Source organism: Conger conger, chromosome 3 (assembly GCF_963514075.1).
Source record: "Conger conger chromosome 3, fConCon1.1, whole genome shotgun sequence".
Taxonomy (NCBI): domain Eukaryota; kingdom Metazoa; phylum Chordata; class Actinopteri; order Anguilliformes; family Congridae; genus Conger; species Conger conger.
The window spans coordinates 14,466,775-14,485,866 of record NC_083762.1 but is presented as its reverse complement, the minus strand read 5'-3'; the positions used below and the strand labels follow the sequence as shown (position 1 = coordinate 14,485,866).

Here is a 19,092-nt window from a genome sequence, read left to right as displayed (position 1 = left end):
CCCCCTCACAGGCAGAGAAGCCTAACAGACTCATGGGCATGACAGCATGCTGGCTCTGCTTCCACCATGCAGCACACCTCTCTGTATACCTTTCTACCACAACTGTTTCCACTTTTTACCTTTGTTGTAAAATTAAATAAAAAAATGTTTTTCCACTTCAACCACACTACCTCTTGCCTCATCTGTGCCACATGTCCATAGTGCTATATGACATACACACACACATGCACAGACGCACACACACACACACACACACACACATACACACACGCACAAACGTGCACACACACACATACACACACAAAGACACACACAAACATGCACACACATATATTTACATACACACACTCACACTCACACACTCACACACACACACACACACACACACACACACACACACACACACAGGCTTATGTCTGATTAGGGATCATTTTATATTCTTAATATAAAATGTTTTCAAACTTCATGAAGAGTTCCATTTGGTTCCAAATGGTACGTAAATCGTACATACAATCAACATGGAATAATGTTTTCTTTTGTAGCACTGAGAGTGAACTTCTACTTGTTTGAACAGCCAAAAAAACAGCCCCTGACATGTGACCTGCTGGAAAGTTATCAGCTCAAGTCCTCCTTCCTATAGTTTAGAGTTTTACAGTACTGTGCAGGGTACAAGCAGAGTCTCAACCAGAGGAGAGACACAAGGACAGAAGGTGTGAAGAGGGTTACGGAACTAGTGATGGCATCCCTCTGTGTTATTCTTGTGTTTTTCAGCAAAGTGTGTAAGTGTCTAATTCTTTACAATAATTTAAAGTAGTGTATAGAGGTATGTACACAGAGATTGATAGGGTTTTTTGCTTTGTTTTATATGTTTTATAAGTTGAAATATTGCTTTCTGTTGGATTCCAGGTGGTAATGTAGTTCAGCCCAACGCACTGGTGACAGCTAAGCTTGGAGAAACCGTGACTCTCCCGTGTTCCTATCTGGATGATGGAGTGCCTAAAGTCAGCTGGTTAAAGCAACTGCTTGGACAGAAGCCTCAGCCTGTAGTAACGATAATGCACTCAGATGAGTTTAAAAACAGTGCACGTCTCAGAGCTAAGACAGAAAACGGAAGCTTTAACCTGACTGTCTCACAAGTAGAGCCATCAGATTCAGCAACATACTACTGCACTATTATACGCTACAATGAGATCAGCTTTGGAGAAGGAACTACTTTAATGGTGATGGGTAAGTATGAAACATATTTTCTTTTTCCATAGCCTTGAAATGTGTCATTCTACATTGTAAATTTAAGCTATTGGAATGCTTCTTTTTTTGACACAGGAAAGTATGTATTGATTCAATTTATCAAACAAAAACAATCTCAAAAATTGTCCTCAAACTTGATGCACAACTTTATATTTGTGGGGCGTCTTGAGGGGTGTCATGGCTTGCCGGTTCGATCCCCCACCCGGGCTGTGTCGAAGTGTCCCTGAGCAAGGCACCTAACCCCCAAATGCTCCTGACGAGCTGGTCGGTGCCTTGCATGGCAGCCAATTGCCGTTGGTGTGTGAGTGTGTGTATGAATGGGTGAATGAGAAGCATCAATTGTACAGTGCTTTGGATAAAGGCGCTATATAAAGGCCAACCATTTACCATTTAGATGAGTCCCTGACCATAAAACTGATATTTACAGTATGACCCCTCTGAACTCTTTAGTCAAAAGCAGATCTGCTATTCGATACAGTACATCATGATGGCTATAATACTCTTACTTTGTGACATATTTATACCACTAATAAGTTTCAGAAAATGTCACAGCTTTTTGATTATTTTAATTAAAACAGAAAGCATTCAAACCTGCTTCTCTCAATAGCACTGATATATATATAGTTTTTTTGTTTCATTGTCTGCAGTATGTTTTAGTCAGTATGTCTTAGAGATATTAACTGTTTCTGCTTTGGTGGAAAACATTGATTTAAAAAATACATGTTGTTGAGTTAATCAATACTCGTTTTAACATAACATTGCTTTTAGACATGATCATTTCTAGTGCACAAACTGCATCTGAATCACACATATGTGCAAAAATATGCTGCACTTTATATAATAATTGGTGGAGTCATCTTCAGCTCTCTGTATAACGTACAATAATACAAAGCCATACTGCATTTATATGTAAACCTTACACAGTGGAATCCAAAGGACAATTCTGTATTGAGTGTAATGAGTGCTAACTTTTGACAGGGCCAGAGTCCCAGAGCAGGACAGTAGTGCTGCAGCAGCCCGAGTCTGAGTCAGTGCAGCCAGGAGACTCTGTGACTCTGCAGTGTACAGTACACACTGAGACCTGTGCAGGAGAACACAGTGTGCACTGGTTCAGACCGGGCTCAGGAGAGTCCCCTCCAGGAATCATTCACACCCATGGACACAGGAGTGATGAGTGCCAGAGGAGCTCTGGGACTGTGTCTCCCACACAGAGCTGTGTCTACAACTTCCCCAAGAGGAACCTCAGCCTCTCTGATGCTGGGACTTACTACTGTGCTGTGGCCACCTGTGGGGAGATCCTGTTTGGGAATGGGACCAAGCTGGACATTAAGGGTAGGAACAAGATCAATGCATTATCTTTAAAAGGCATTGAAGAAGCACTGTTTTAAAAAGGTTCAAGCGTTTTTTTTAGTTTTTGTTTTCTACGGTAGAATAATGTATTAAATAATTAAAACCAGTCGAACATACAAATTTCATCTGATATTATTTGATTGATTATATGACTGCTTAACGCTTGCAAATGTATTTTTACATTGTAAGGTAATTGCCCCTCTTTGCTGCTCTTAGTGTCTTAGTGTCTTATGATTCCCTGAAGAGTAGATTTAAAATAAAATTCTAATGTCAGTGTTCTAGAGCTTCACTGCGTTCAATTACCAGGAGTGCGTGTGTATCTACAGTACATTAGAATGTTCACTTAAGAACATTCTAATCACATATACTTGTGAAGAATGCTAAACTAGTTTTGCCTCTGAAGCGCCAGGAAATGAAGCGTTCCTTTATTGCTTGGCGGGAGCTTTGGCGTTGAGTGTGATCCTACATATTGTCCTCGCTCTGAGCAGGAGAAAATGCAGTGTGAACTCCAAAGGTAAGAGATCAAGGCGTCAGCATGTGATATATGTCATGTGTGTCTATATGATTTACAACACATAAAGCAGACTCGTATGAATTATATTATGATCAGAAAAAAAACCAGCTGAAGGGTGCGGAGTCAAACCTAAAATATAAACTGTGAAAATACAGTATGTTAAGTGTTTGTGGAAAGTAGTTTGGTTTCTAAATTTAACAGCAATGTTGTCATCTGTATGTAAGGCCGTTTTATGGTTAGCATGCAGAAACCTCATACAGTCCCTACAGTTTGATAAAATATCATCAGGTAAAAGCTTCTCCATCAGTGCCGATTACTGTCCCACACTACTTGTACTGTAAGTATGTGCACATCCTCTACCCATACAGTATCTCATGTACTGTGAAAGCAAGCCAAATCTCACCGGAATTTATTCAACTTTAGCTTCTGATATTGACCCCAATATTATGCATTGGTTCTCATTTTTATATATTTCTGTTCTCTATCCAGCCGGCACCAGCTAAATTATCACCGCAATAAGTACAGTAAGACAGCTGTGATGTGACAATCCCTCCATTATGAAAATAAAATTACTCTGCAGCAGAAGGCACTAAAATAGAGAGTGAAGAGTAAGCAGAATTTTCTGGCATCAAAACAAATAAAAATATTTTTCAAGTTATGTACTCTCTATTGAAGCTTACCCCTATTCCCTGCGACTATACAATACTATTATACTAACTGATGTTCTCCCTAGACTGTACTCATTGGAGCAGTAATGTGGTGATTATGAAGTAATATATGAAAAACTTCTACTACCACCACTGCTATGATAATAAATAATAACAACAACATCAAGAATGATAATAATAATATGAGTAATAATAATAATGAAAAGAAGAAGAAGAAGAAGAATATCTTTCTTATTTGATGATATACTCTTACACAGCATATATTATTTGTGAACTAAATATCAGACAACCTGCAGTGGTTTACATTTGTATTTCACTCAAACAGGGGCTGTATCAAACAATCCACTGTTTAAAGAAGACTTGTCCAGCAAACAGGTACAAATATAACGCTATGGAAACTAAGGCTATTTCTGTATTGAACATCCTGGTAAAAAGATCATCGGAATGAGGAGTAACCGTATGTGTTGTCTCGTGTTTCCTTTTAGCATAAAGATGAAGCGATGAATTACGCTGCTTTGACTTTCACCCCCAAGAAACCCAAAGTGAGGAGGAAGAAGAGGGAGGAGGAGAGAGAAACGGTTTATTCAGGTGTGACATTTAAAGACCACGAGTGAAGCTTTCCATCAAAGACCATGAGTGAAGCTTTCCATCCCAGTGTAGCCACAATAAGATCAGCACCGCTGTTGGGCCCTTGAGCAAGGCCCTGTCTCCTGCTTCGTCAACTGTACGTCGCACTGGATAAGAGCCAATAATGTAATGGAATGTAATGGAAAGAGTTGGTGATAAAATGCATTCTGTACTAGATCCATTTATTTTAGGGTTCATAGGCCCAGTTTCTGCTGGGGACAGTAGTGTCATTTCCCAAACTCTTTATGAAATATAAAATTCTGCCCCTACCTCTTTTCATATGATATCATAGATGTCACATACAGTGGTGGTATGTGCATGTCTTGTTGCACATCCTCCTGAGTTTTTTCTAGCTACTGTTTGGGTGTCTTTCTTCCTACTGGGGGTTCATATCAGGGTTTTTGCTGAATTTTCTTTTCTGGTTCCACTGTAAAGCATCATTGTGACTGTGAAAAGGCTATATAAAAATTTAATTGGACATTCTGTAAATTTTTCTGTAATTACTTTTCATGTGGAATATTTGTTGTGCTTTTGTGCTTGTCTAACTCCACAGACCAGACAGTCAGGGTTTAATATGAAGAAATCCCATCACAATCCATCTTACTGTATAAATACTGACATTTTGAATGTTACAGGGATATTTTCTCCACACAGAGAAGGCAGGTAGAGATCTCTGCACATCCATACCAGCGGTAGATCTGGGAAACCTACAATGTGTCTGTCACTGCTAATCCAGGGACAAAGTCACTGTGAATCTGCATGTTTTAGAACAACTGAACATGCTTTCTGAAGACAAGGCCTCCTGCAGCCAGAGCCCTCTCTGTAGCCTTCAATAGCCAAAGCACTTCCTGTATGCGCAGTGACAGCTTTCTTGTGTTCTCAGTTATCGATGCTGCGCAGTGTGTTCTAGAAGAACTGGACGCATTTTCTGACTGAATGACTCAGTGGCAGATAACTTCCTGTGTTCACAGGGGCTTATAATCTAGAGAACAAAGAGAGAGTAATGCCCTTACCCAGAATGGACTTTAGTAAAGTATTTACCTTAGAGAGCTGAGCATGATTATAACATCCTTTGACTCTTACTCTACATGTGCCAAATTACTATAGACTATTACTAAGACTGGTATAATGGCCATCACACATAAATAAGATTTCAATTGCATGTTATTTTAGTGTTGATACATTTCTACATGTTTTTGAACATACTCTTGATTGCATTTCATACATTGAACTATAACACCTAAAGAAATGTCACAGAGTCAAACTCATTTGACTGAATAAACAAGCACATACTGTACTCAGCTAAGCCAACTGGTCTTTCACTTCAGGTTAACTTATACCAGTGCTATACGAGATTGTGAAAGAGTGTGTCTGCCATTGGGATAACTTTGATTCCAGGTGACACTTAAAAAAAAAGCTAGCTAGCTAATAGAAACTGCAACAAAATGGTAAAATTCACACATTTAAAAAACTCAGACCTAAACTCCCGTAAGAGCAAGACTAGGGCACCAGTGGAAAGGAAAAACTCCCTGGTGACAGAAGTTCATCCAAAGGAACTTGATTCTGGTTGCTTGGATGGATCCAGACTGAAGGGGGAGCCCATCCTCCTCAGTCCTTCTGCTGACTGTCTTCTCATGGCCTTAATGTGCATGTTCCTTACAGAAAATCAACAAACAATATACATTATTATGACTTTTACTGAAGCATGCTCTGGAGACAAAATCATTCAAGGTCATTGTGCTGCTTATTGTTGTTGAAATCTTGTACACACAGCTCTCTTTTTCATCAGTAGCACAATGTGTTTGTCTGTTTCAGACTGTTCTGTTGTGGTGACAGGGGAGCGTCACTTATTTTCCACTCACAGCCTTATATATTCAGCTTTACACAGGAAGACTGACCTGCAACACAGAGCTGTGTTCACACCTCCCTCTCTCAGCGCTGAAACCACACTGACGCTCCAATCAAACTCGACCACCTTCAGACAACATTTCCATCACAACATTCTAGAAAAGAGAGGCATTAAAACAGTGCACTTGCATTTCAAAATACAAACAAATAAAACATCTGTCCCCAAGATTCCAAAGTACAGTGCATAAATTCTAGTGGAAAAAGATTGGTTGTGTTCATTTGGATGTGTATTTCCTTTCAGCTTGTGCATGCATTTTTCTGTGATTTTTTAAATATGGCTCACAAAGCACTTCATAAGAGACAGAGGAAAAAATGACCAGAGTGAAGTGGTTAAGTGTTTTTCCACACAAACTGCATTCAGCACTGAAACTGAAACTCACAGCATCGGGATCATTTCCCTCCCTTCCTGCCCGAGATGAAGTCATGTGACCAGCTGTAGCGTAATGTGAAGTAAGTGCTTTAGACTCGCTCAGGCCACGCGGCCTTCATAATGAATGTACAGTATATATCCATTTTTTCTTTTTTTGATTTTTCCCTTTTTCTCCCAAATTGGTAGCCAGTTGTAACCCATCTAATCCAATTGTTGTTAGATACACCACCCACACCCCATCCCTTGGCGGGCCGAAGGAGAGCGTCACGCCTTCTTCAAGCTGTCTCGTCTCATGCTCGTGACCGTGATTCTGAGGCGCCCGAGGTGCTTTGTGCGTGGCGACCCTGCCCAGTCCCTCCCTGGACAATTATGGCACTCCACGAGAGCCGGTGTCCAACCGCAACAAACTGCAACCGCAAGTCCGCTGCATCTCCACCGTGGCTCCCTACGTAACTAACATATTAACATTCTCCCTTGTACTGCACCTCCCTGTTCTATCTCTGTTTGCCTGCCTTAATTCTGCAAAGTGTTTGCACCTGTTTTCTAGCTACTGTGCCTACTCCTCTGTACCTCTGCCATTCTGATCTCCTGGATTTTGACCTTTGGACTGTTTTTGTCCTTCTCGATTTGGCACTGTGTCTATTTGATTACCTGGCTTTGACCATTGGACTGGATAAAGACAACATTTTTGGAATGGTATGGTCTGCATTTGGGTTTCTGGCTATGAGTGTAACAGCATGGGGAGTAGGGCGTTGACAGTATTAATTAAAAGCCAATAATGTTCGCAGTGTTATCAGTGTTTTCAGTGTTTCCACAGCGTGCTCCCCTTTGATACTGAACGGTCAACATGTTGTTGTCCACATATCATTATTCTCATTACATTCATTTTTATATATACAAATCTTTGAGTTCTGAAAAAGCATTAAGACCAGGGTAGTGCTCCCTGGCACTGCAACTCCAAAACAACAGTGTGAATGTAAGAGAAAAGGCTAGCTGAGGTGATAAGGTGAATAAATCACTAAAGATTACTTGTTAGTGGACATTTGGTAGACTAGTAGAATGAGGGAGGAGTACATTCAAAGAAAGGGAACAAGAAAATAGAAGCATGAGTGCATAAACTGAGAGTCACTAAATAAAAAAAAGAGACTTGATACATTAAGCACAGTGGATCTCTGATAAAGAAATGTCAAGAGCGTAGTGTGTGAACTAAATGGAGCTCAAATGTATTGCAGTAGAGTAAATAGTAATACATGGGGGATAGTATGTATTCATTTTGGAGCATACAATGTGGCAGCAGTGGCTGAGAGGTCTGGTCTGAGGTGGGAGTGTAACAGTTGGTGCCAAAGACTATCAAAGTCTATCAGAAGGGAGCATACTCTATGTGCATCACAATAGCAATCTGCCATCTCACTGGCACATTTTGTTCTGGGAAAGTAGTATAAAGCTGGTGCCTGCATAACACTTCATTGTAATTGCCTGGCCTTGATTTTACCCGGTATGCTTCAAACTATAAAGAAGACCGACCAAATTTAGACAAATAAATTCTTATTGATCTGAATTTTGGAACTGCAAGACGAGTTTTACTTTACAAAGGAAGAAAAGCTGGTACAATTAGGAAAATATTTTCATCAAGCCAATCTACACCATTAAATTTAAATTTAACCACTAAGAATCTAGAGTTTTTTGCAGCCACACCAAGCCAAGATATGTTTTGTGTTTTTTTGCAGGGAGAGGAGAAAAGGAAAGAAGAAAAGAAGAAAGAAGAAAGATAGGAAGGAAAGAAAGATTGGACCTGCATCACAAGCCCTCTTTTGAAAAACCAAGGGATCTTTGTAAGTATAATGGGGGTTCTATGAATTATCCTGCTATGGATAATAATTTGAATTTAATGAAATTTGTCAGCGGTGACAAACGTGAGATAAGTAGCACAGATTTAGGAACAATTTCAAGACTTTGGCATGCAAATTGTGCTGTGAATTTTTTAGATATAAGATAAAGATAAATAAGATAATAAGATAAAAAAAGCTTTCCAGGGTGGGGGAGGTGTGTTTGTAAAGGATTTTTATGGAAAAAACAAACAACAGGGCATCCCACACCTGCCAGCTCAGTTGTTGAGGTAACTGAACGCAAGCTAAACTTCTCTGCCTCTTTGTTCACACATACAGGTGGGTTAATATTCCTCTAAATCACATGCATGTATCCCAAAATAAGGGACAAGAGTGTCAGGAATCTGTGATGAAATGTGTATTTTCCTAGTTATGGATGTGATGCTTTGACTTGAAGAACCTATGCACTTGTAAGTCGCTTTGGATTAAAAGCGTCTGCCAAATGACAAAAATGTAAATGTAAATGTAAATGTAATGTGTCGAAATGTAGATGTTTTGGCTGTCGACTGCAATGCTAAGCTAGTGGGTCTGTTGCTAACTGCTAAGGTAACATACACAGTACAAGTATTGTCATTTGTTGAACAACTGGTTTTCTGTTATGTTATGTCAGAATAAAGTTTGCATTAAAACTGAATGCAAGCTAAACTTCTCTGCCTCTGTTCACGCATACAGTGGCAGCAGGGTTTATGACCACACCCCTCCCTGACCCCCCTTGACAACGGCTGCAAATGATTGAAGCACTCAGGGAGACTGTAGAGGCCCTGGATTGAACTGCAGCAACAGTCAGACAAGCTTAGCTGAAAAACTAAATGCCACACTAAATAAACAATCATACAAGAATAAAAATGCCTCTGAGGTTATACATAGGTCATTCATAAAAGACAGTACTGCTGATAAGATCAGACAAATTCAGCACCATTTTGCAGCCAAATTTGGGTATTAATCTTTGTTGTCAGTGGAGCAATAAAAACGTATGTGTGCTTGCACAAACAGTTAACTATTTCTCGATTAAATATGATTTTTTTGAGCTCGGCGATTAACTGTGTCAGTATATTTGGAAAGAAAGATTCCTGTTGAGCTTTTCAATGTAAAGTACCTTAGTGAAATGTCTCTAAAAAATTGTCAAACCTCGAGAATGATTCACATCTCAGCAAAATCTGGATGGTTAGATAGTAATTAATTCATTATCTGTGTATTTAAACCCACCTGTCTCCCTTATTACTTTGCCAGATTGTGTTTTGACCATTCTCTGGATTATCCTTCTGTTATCTGTTTGTATTTATTGACATAATGCATTTTCAGATGGCGAGCACTAGAAAAGTAATTGAACTTTTCTATGATGTTGTATCCCCTTACAACTGGTTTGCATTTGAGGTCAGTGGATTCTGCACATATTATACCTTCAAATGTAAGGCTAAATACTTTGCATTTATCTTTGTGTATTTTATCAGTTGGCAACATTCAAATATTTTCCTTCTCTTGTTTTATTTAGGTCCTCTGTCGCTACAGAAGTGTCTGGAATATGGACCTTAAACTCCGCCCAGCCTTTTTATCAGGCATCTTACATGGATCTGGTACATGTTGAAATGAGAGAAAGGCATTTTTATTTTATTAGCTTCTAATTTGTCCCTTTTTGTTCCTATTTGATAGCCAATTGTATCCTATCTATTCAAAATATTTGCGTTAGCTGGGGATACACCGCCTACGACCCTGTCCCTCGGCGGCCCGGAGAGATCTGGGCGATTAGGAGAACGACCCGCCTTTGTAACGTATCAGAGCCCGTGACCGTGATCCCGAGGCGCTGTTGTATGCGCCAATCCTGCTAACCACTGTCGAGTCCCTCCCTCGGAGCGGCTTTTGGCAGGACCGGCACGCGGTCCTCGTTGTGCAAGTGTAACGAACTGATGCCAGCATCAAGGTCCGTTATTTTAGCGCGACCGAGGCTGAGAAAGACATTGTAAACCGTGAAAACTGAATTGCCTGCGGCTTTAATAGCTTTCTACAATGCATGATTGAGTGTGACGGAAGCTGGTAATTTTTCTGTACCCATGTCTATGAGGAAGTCTGTTAAATCATCATACTGTTATAGCCTTGATAAAAAAAAAAAAAAGTGTTTTCTTTTCTTTCATTCTTTTTACTCCTGTAATATGATGTCTTATCTAATATGTAAGTAATGTGCTTACGTGTTTTGAAGGCAACACAACGCCAAGTCTACTCCCAAGAAAATGTTCTTACATGAGAAAGGAAATGGCACGGCTTGAGCCTTACTTCAGAGTTCCTATTCTTATCCCTAATGACCCCATTGGAAGTATGGTCAAGAAAGGTGCGCCCTTCTTTTCTTTTCTTTAATCCCTTTATTTCCTCTGGATAAGAGCATCTCCTATGTGATTGTAATTTAATGTAATTGTAATAGAATGTATAATACAATACAATGGGCCTCTTGCAAGAACATTTTCATCTTATTATGAATTTCTCATACTTTTTTCATACGAGTGTGCCACATTGGATATTCAACAAACGTACGTCACTTCAGACAACTGTCCTAAATGAAGATGTCCTTTAAAATACAGTATATACTGTACTGTATGTGGGTTCTGTCAGATAGATGGCCAGTGGAATTAACAAGAACAAGAGACGACTAATACCTGATTCGGTTGACTGTGGGTCCTTAGTTTTCGCCAATAACATGGTGGACCTTTGATAAACTTTGTATTTTGTCTCCTAAACAATCCACTGAAATACATGTCTGAAACATTTCAGAAATAAGCAAAACAGTTGCTGAACCTTGATTCATATATGACCTGCAGCACCTAGTTTTAAAGTTTGAAGTGCCAGGTGAGCTGCTCTCACAGGCTCTTGCTTACATGACTCATACAACAGGTTGGGCCCATGTTGTTCCTTGCTAAGGAAAAATTCTAAATAAGAGAAAATTGGTGAATGCGCCAAGTTCTCTTCCATCACTTGTTCAAAGCGATTTAAGCGTTTTAAATCTGTTCGTACGGATGGCTCTTGCATGAGGCCCAATGTGTCCACATTGTCGGACAGCCCAGTCCTTCAATGCGTTTACTGTTATCCACTTCAGGCTCCCTGTCAGCGATGCGCTTCATCACAGCAGTGGACGAGAGCAGGGATGGCGGACAGGCGGAGGTGGAGAACGTGTCCCGGGAGCTGTGGAAGAGGATATGGGGTCATGACGAAGACATCACCCTCCCGGCCTCACTCTCTGAGGTTCCAGAGACCCCCGTCCTGCTCGTTTGCAGGAGTAGATGCCATTATCCTTGCTCTGCCCCTGCACTGCCTTTTTATACTTTTTCAGGTTGGTTTGTTTATTTCCTCCTCCTCAGGCAGGTCTGAAGGCAGGACTTTCTCCTTATGAAATAGAGAAGCTTTTGCGACTGGCCAGCTCTAAGAAAATCAAGGACAAGTTGAAGAGCACAACCCAGGAAGCATTGGATTACGGGGTGAGTGTGTTCTGCAGCATGTGACCCTGAGCTGCTGCAGTGGATTATTTGTCTCTGTGTCTATGTTCTACGGTACGCTGCAGAATGTTTGAAACAATAACATTTTTACTCGATTACTTTTTGGCTCTGTATTTCACAATTCTGGAAAAAAAAGCGAAGCAATGCTATTGAAGGCTATTCAATGTTGTCGAATAAAGTGGTTTAAACTTTTGGCCAGTGGCATCTTTCCTGTCTGTCCTTTGTCATCTTGGCCCTTTCAAAATAAAAGTATCAACAAAAAATGAAAACTATAAAATAAGTGGACAATATTTTTGGCACAAAAAACGTCAAATAAAGTGTACAAAATGTATGGTACAAAAATAATGAATATGGCTCCTACAGCTACGGTGCCCTGAAATGAGAGGCCGTATACTGTATAAAAAGTTCTGTAATTTCTACAGATGGAAATCAATGTGTATAAAAAGCCTGAGACTGCACCCTGTAATCACACATGATTGCAGAGTCAAATCAAGAAAAATGTTTTTGTCCCAAACGTTATGGAGCATAAGGAATGTAAGGAAGAATGCAGTTGTCTATTCAGTCTGTGCTGTAAAGTTTTCTTGCTTACAGGAATTGGTCATTCTGCACAAAGAAAATACAGCTTATTATTATATGTGTTGATTGGTACAGTATGAAATTGTGATGAAGAATTGAATCAGACCAAGACTTCTGTTAAAATGATAAGATAGTCGAAAAAAATATTTAAATTGCAGTTGACTTGATCAAATAAGAGCAGCACTGTTTACAGGCCTTTTTGGAAAATATGTGACAGTACTTATACCGGTACATGTCAGAGACATATGGTGGTAAATAAATGCACAGTTAATTGTTTAAACTGCTGTGTAAATGATAATCAGAATGAAAGTGGTGTTCGGATTTCATGCTACATGGTGCCAAGTGCTATCCTGTCTCTATTTTCCAGGCATTTGGATTACCTTTCATGATATGCCATGTTAAAGGGCAGAAGGAGGCCTTCTTTGGGTCAGATCGATTCGAGATCATGGCACAGTGCATTGGTGATTATGTTGATATACTATGTGTTACAGCTCGACTTGAATTTGCGCCGTGCTTTCAGATTTATCATACAGTACTAAAATTGGCAACAAAATATCCATTAGCAATTGATGTTCTAAAAACATTTAAGGAAGTGAAATATACATTTGCACCTCATATGTATTATGGGATAGGGCTTTGTAAACATTTAAAGCAGTATATATTTTAAAAATTGTTCAGATTTCTTTTAACAATATAATTGTGGGAAATATTTAAATTATTATTTTTTATTAAAGATCCATTTGTAGTTTGTTTGTAACATTAGAAATCAGGTGTAATTTTTAAATCAAATTGTGTCTGAATTCACTTTAGGTGGTGATGTCACACCTTCTGCTGAAATGTTTTTGTATTTTTGTTCATGTTCTGTTAAGTTATGTCTTTTTTTATTAATGTCGGTAAGGTAAATACCTCATCATCATACCCCCTCCAAATGTATTGGAACAGCAAGGCCAATTCCTTTATTTTTGCAATACACTGAATACATTCGGGATTGAGATAAAAAGATGAACTCGAGACAGGAGTTCTGAATTTCAGCTTTTATTTCCTGGTATATACACCTACATGTGTTAAACTAGTTAGAACATAGCACCTTTGGTATCAGGCCACCCAATTTATAGGTGAGCAAAAGTATTGTAACAGAGCGTAGTTATGTAAGAAAAAGTAAATAACACTTAATATTTGGTAGCATATCCCTTGCTTGCAATAACTGCATTGACATCTACAAACAGTTGCATTCTTCTTTTGTGATGCTTTTCCAGGCTTTTACTGCAGCCTCTTTCAGTTGTTGTTTGTTTTGGGTTTCCCTGTCATCTCATGTACATCTTTTGACTTGAAACTCAGTTGTCTTCAGTGTGTAGCAAAAACAAAGGAATTGACCTTGCTGTTCCAAAACTTTTGGAGGGGACTTCCAACCGGGTATATATTTGTATTTCAGGGGAGCAGTGGATGGGACCTCAGCCGGACAAGATGAGTGCGAAAATGTGACCCTTGGTCACAAAAACCTTCGGTGAAAAAGAATGAGCTAATATGATTTAACCCCTTTGCGCAGATTCCAAATATAGCAACTCTCCACACATTTTTTGCCGTGTTCTATTTTAAAGATTTATGCCTTACAGACTTGAGAAATGGCTTAAATGAAGTAAACACATGTAGCATGTACAATACTACAGTTATTTCATTTTCATAATTTAGAAATCAAGTGCTACAAATAAAATATCAATGTAGGTGGAAATGTACAAATTAATGAAATGCTGAGTGTCACATGTAAAACAGGTTAACATTTTCCGAATTAGAAACTATTTAAGTGCAAAATCTGAGGGTGATATGGGCAGCTAATAAATCTATGCAATAAAATAGAAGTAGTGTACCCTGGTGTCCCGTAGTGTCTCCAAATCTACCCAAAATGGCTTAATTGTTCATTTCTGTAAATTATATATTTTACTCCAAAATAAACATATATTATACTCCAAATCAACTCGTATGACTCTTCTTCCAAGTAGAAATTAGTGTCTTTTTTATCAGCTTTTGCCCATTATAAATATATAAATATATGGTTACAATGTAACTTTGATATCACATTGGAAAATTATGTAAAATAAATGTGACATACAGTGTTGCACATACCTAAACATATGATCATTTACTTTTGTATGTTTTCTATACTCCGAAGTAAGTAAGGGGAGTTCAATACTCAATTTCAAGTGGTATGAATTCTAACAATGTATGCCACTATGAGCTAAGATGCTCAAAGACTTTTGAATTTGTATTTCTGTAATTTCTCAAATTGTAGTTGTTTTGGTTTTGGTTTAGTTACAGACTTGGCCTATCTATCCCTTAAAGCCCTGACGGGACTTTCACATCTGTCTGAGTCGTGCATTTTGGGTCCAACCCCCATGCAACCGTTACAATAGATATGGTTAGTTATGTATGACCTTTATGCAAAGTGTCGTACAAATTAAATTATGTATTGAATTGTTCAAGACAATGGTACGCTTGTACTGGAGGGACATTTGCTCAGGCAGTTGTCTGGCAGTCAGTGGGTTTCCGGTTCGAAATCACCTAGGTATGTCAGTCTCCCTGTGCAAGACCTCAAACATCGATGGAAAGCTTTGGATAAAGACGGTATATCAATGCCAACCATTTACATGTATTCTGTAGTCATAGATATTGATAATAGAATCATGTGGTATAATTACTCAAGAATTCATCTTTGCTGTGTTGGAGTACCTTCAGGCTATTTAGTTTTGTCTTGTGGCACTCAGCAACCGGATTTGATTTTCAATCTTGCTTGCTAATAAAATTGAAATGCAGGTTTTGTTGCTTCACCTCATAGTTAAATTACGGTAATGGCAAGGACCCCCAGAATTACCCAGAACCCTAATAGTGTGAATGGGTCAAAAGCCGATTGAGTTTCCCTGTTCAGTATCCCATGTCAACCCTGGGTTTTGTTTATGTAAGGGTATATGTGAAAGGGGGTGCCATTGGCTCAGGAGGTAAAAGTTGTCATCTGGCAGTTGGAGGGTTGCTGGTTCCTCCTGCCTTGGGTGTGTCAAAGAGTAGGACACCTAACCCCCAATTTCTCCTGATGAGCTGATCGGTGCCTTGCATGGTGTGTGTGAATGGGTGAATAAGAAACATCAATTGTACAGCGCTTTGAATAAATGTGCTATATTCACTCCCTATGTACTTTATTAGGAACATTTTTAATATTGCTCCTACTTATTAATGCAGTCATCTAATCCACCAATTGTGTGGGAGTAGTGCAATGCATTTGAAAAAGTAAGGAAAAAGCGCAACACTGCTACTTTACAGAGTCACCACTTTATTGGCAGACGTGCTGACGTTTCGGCACTAGGCCTTCATCAGAGTAACTTCGCCAGAAAATGGAGAGCTTCATTTATAGAGACATACAATACGGAACACCCAATAGGGAGTCCCAACCAATGATTGCCAGCTGTCGGTTTTGGGGGCGTGACGCAGCTGTTTCCTGTTTGACTAATAAGTCAGGTTTAAAAGAAGCCGGTAAGGGGCAGACGCGGGAGAGACGCCGGGTTTGAATGTTGGGTTCCGCGAACGGAATTTTAACTGGTTGATTATATTTCAGTTCATTGTGTTTGGGTTTCTTTTTCTTTTCCTTTTCCTGTTTTGGTTTCTCTTTTTTTCTTTAGGCTGTCTCCCTCATTGGCGGTGGTTAGCTGGCTGACAGCCCTGGGAAATTGTGGACGCTACACGGGCGATACTGTTGGCAAGTGGGACCAGCGCTGGGCAATTCTGTTCGCAAGTGGGACCAGCGCTGGGCGATTCCGGTGGAGCGGAGCGGTGTGGAGCCGGACTGGTGCCGTGGCAAAGACCGCGCGACTACACTCACCCTGACGAGGGCGGAGGAAACTGAGTCTTACATGCGGCAGGAAAAGCAACGGGCGGACCCGGACAGGGGCCAGCACAAGCTCACTCCCCATTGGAGGAACAGCGAGGACGCTGAGGGCGGACAGTGCGGCAGTTCCAACGTGTAGTGGACAGCCGAGTGGTTCGGGGTGCAGCCCAGCGACTTTAATGTGCAGCGGGAGACAGCCGATTGGTTAGGGGTTGGGTTTTCTTTTTTTGTGTTTTTTTGTTTTGGGATGTAGAGGTCCAGTACGGCCGTGGGGGCCAACTACATCCCTTCTTTAAAGATTATTTGTTGTGTTGTCGGTGTGTGTGGAAGTAAAAGGTGTGAGTGCGTGTGTGAGGCCCCGCCAGTGTTGGTTTACTTCCCCTTTGAGTGGGGTTTCTTCCCCCCCCCTCCTGGGCGTGGGCTGGGTGGCCGGGGGGCCCTGGGTGGGGGACACTGGAGTGCTGTTTGGTCACTGGGGAGTTTAGCCGTGATTACCTTTGTGTGTTGTGTGACGGGTTTACGCTCTACCTGTGCCGGGCTCTGGGTATGGGAGGGGGGGAGTGTTGTAGGAGTAGTGGGGAAGTCGAAGGGGGGTGGGGTTGGTGCGAGTTGTAACGTGCTCTGGTTTTTTTTGAATAACTAAAATAAAGCTTGTTGCCCTTTACCTGCTTCGTCCTGAGCTCCTTGTGGTGGGTAGGTTCTGCATAAGAACAATAGGAACCCGTGGAGGGGGCAGGAGTCAGCTGGTGTTTTTCCCGCTCCTGACATTAGCATTATGTTTGAGGTTGTTAAAATGCACTGCAACAGGGTAGTCTTTATCATTGCTCTTGATAATACTTTTATGTTCACTTTTTCTATTCCTCAAAGGTCTGCTGGTTTTACCCACATACACTAAACCACATGGACAAGTGATTGCATAAACAACATGGGTGGAGGAACATGTTATGACATTCTCGATTTTGTATATTTTATTGTTCAGTGGGTTAGTGAACGCGTGTGCTTTTTGGACAAGGTGACATTGTGCGCAATGGCCACACCTGTAGCTCCCATTGGGAATGGGCGCTAGGAGCATCGGGGATGACGTTTGAGGCAGAGCTTTCAAATCAGCGTGCACCAGGAAGTCTCTCAGGTTTTTACCTTTCTTAGGAACAAACACAGGAGGTTCTGTAAATTCACTGGTAAGTAAGGGATCGGACGACAGAATGTGCCAGTGTTTTTTAATGGTGTCTTTTATCTTGACTAATTTCGGAGTGTATGTTGAAATAAATGTCAATGGACTTTTCTTTTGGACTGGATCTTTATGTTTAAGTAAGTCTGATCGTGAGCTATTCCGTGCAGTGTCATAAGCGTTTTTTATCAAAATTGTTTGGTAGCCTCGATTGCGGAACTTTTCTTTAAGAGAATCCGCCTTTTCGATAAAATCAGTAGTGTCGTGGCATACCCGACTCAGGTGAAAAAATTGGCTTTTTGGTAGGCCTTGTTTCAGGGGCACAGGGTGGTGGGAGTCAGCCAACAGAAAAGTGTTCCTGTCTGTATCCTTCGTGTAAAGACTGGTGATAAGATATCCACATGTCTAAAAAATGCACTCTAAGAGTGTCCGATTCTGCTGTGAATCGAAGGTGGGGGTTGATTGAATTAATCCACTGTGTGAAATCTTGAAGCTGAGAATAAGAGCCATTAAATATACAGAAGACATCGTCTATGTTGTGCAGTGCATAAAATGATGTAGATATGTGTCAGGAGCTTGTTAATGTTCACATCAGTATAAGAGAAAAAATGTGATCTAAGTGACTTTGATCTTGGAATGATTGTTGGTGGCAGACAGGGTGGTTTGAATAATATTAAGTGGAAACATATTGTGCATACTGCGATGGACTGGCGACCTGTCCAGGGTGTATTCCTGCCTTTCGCCCAATGTATGCTGGGATAGGCTCCAGCCCCCCTGCGACCCTGTTCAGGATAAGCGGGTTAAGATAATGGATGGATGGATGGATATTGTGCATATTTATTTTCATGGATCAGTTACTGATTTCAATTCACAATGAACACTGGAAATGGCATTAAATAGACATACAGTTAGCACTTTATTAGGTATTTTAGACTTCATTTTTAGACTTCATTTTTCTGCTGCTGTAGTCAATCCACTTAGAGGTCTGATGCGTTGTGTGTTCAAAGATGCTCTTCTGCATACCACTGTTGTAATGCCTGGTTATTTGCTTTGCTGTCACCTTCCTGTCAGCTTTGACCAATCTGGCCCTTCTCCTCTGACCTCTCTCATGAACAATGTGTAAGTTTCAGCCGGCAGTTTAAACCTTGTGTTTTTGCACCATTCCCCGCATGCTTGTATGCATTTAATTGCTGCCACATGATTGGCTGATTAAATATTTGTAATAACACGCTGGTTTACAGGTCTGCCTAAAGTGATCACTGTGTGTATGTCTGGCAAAAACATTGCTCAGGCTGTAATTTTACACTGAAACCAAGGTGAGGTGTCAGTAGTTTCAGGATTTTGTAATCATAATTCAAAATGTAGCTTTTTCTGAACAAGAATAATCAATGAAACAGAAATAACTTCATAAATTCTACCCGTAATGC

The 19,092-nt window shown here is 40.3% G+C and overlaps 1 protein-coding gene and 1 gene segment (V, D, J or C); both read left to right on the top strand.

Moving 5' to 3' along the window:
• The first annotated feature begins 678 nt into the window (after positions 1-678).
• LOC133123409 (Ig kappa chain V-III region MOPC 63-like) lies at positions 679-4,270 on the top strand. The segment is given in 4 exon segments: positions 679-779; positions 907-1,227; positions 2,227-2,580; positions 4,266-4,270. Coding segments are annotated over 4 exon segments (723 nt in total).
• A 5,569-nt stretch (positions 4,271-9,839) lies between these two features.
• On the top strand, positions 9,840-14,594 carry LOC133123346 (glutathione S-transferase kappa 1-like). The gene is made up of 7 exons (XM_061233736.1): positions 9,840-9,945; positions 10,064-10,145; positions 10,766-10,894; positions 11,654-11,799; positions 11,916-12,032; positions 12,994-13,087; positions 14,059-14,594. Exons 1-7 carry the CDS (start codon positions 9,862-9,864, stop codon positions 14,106-14,108), a joined length of 702 nt encoding a protein of 233 aa, XP_061089720.1. The 5' UTR covers positions 9,840-9,861; the 3' UTR covers positions 14,109-14,594.
• The last annotated feature ends 4,498 nt before the right edge of the window (positions 14,595-19,092 follow it).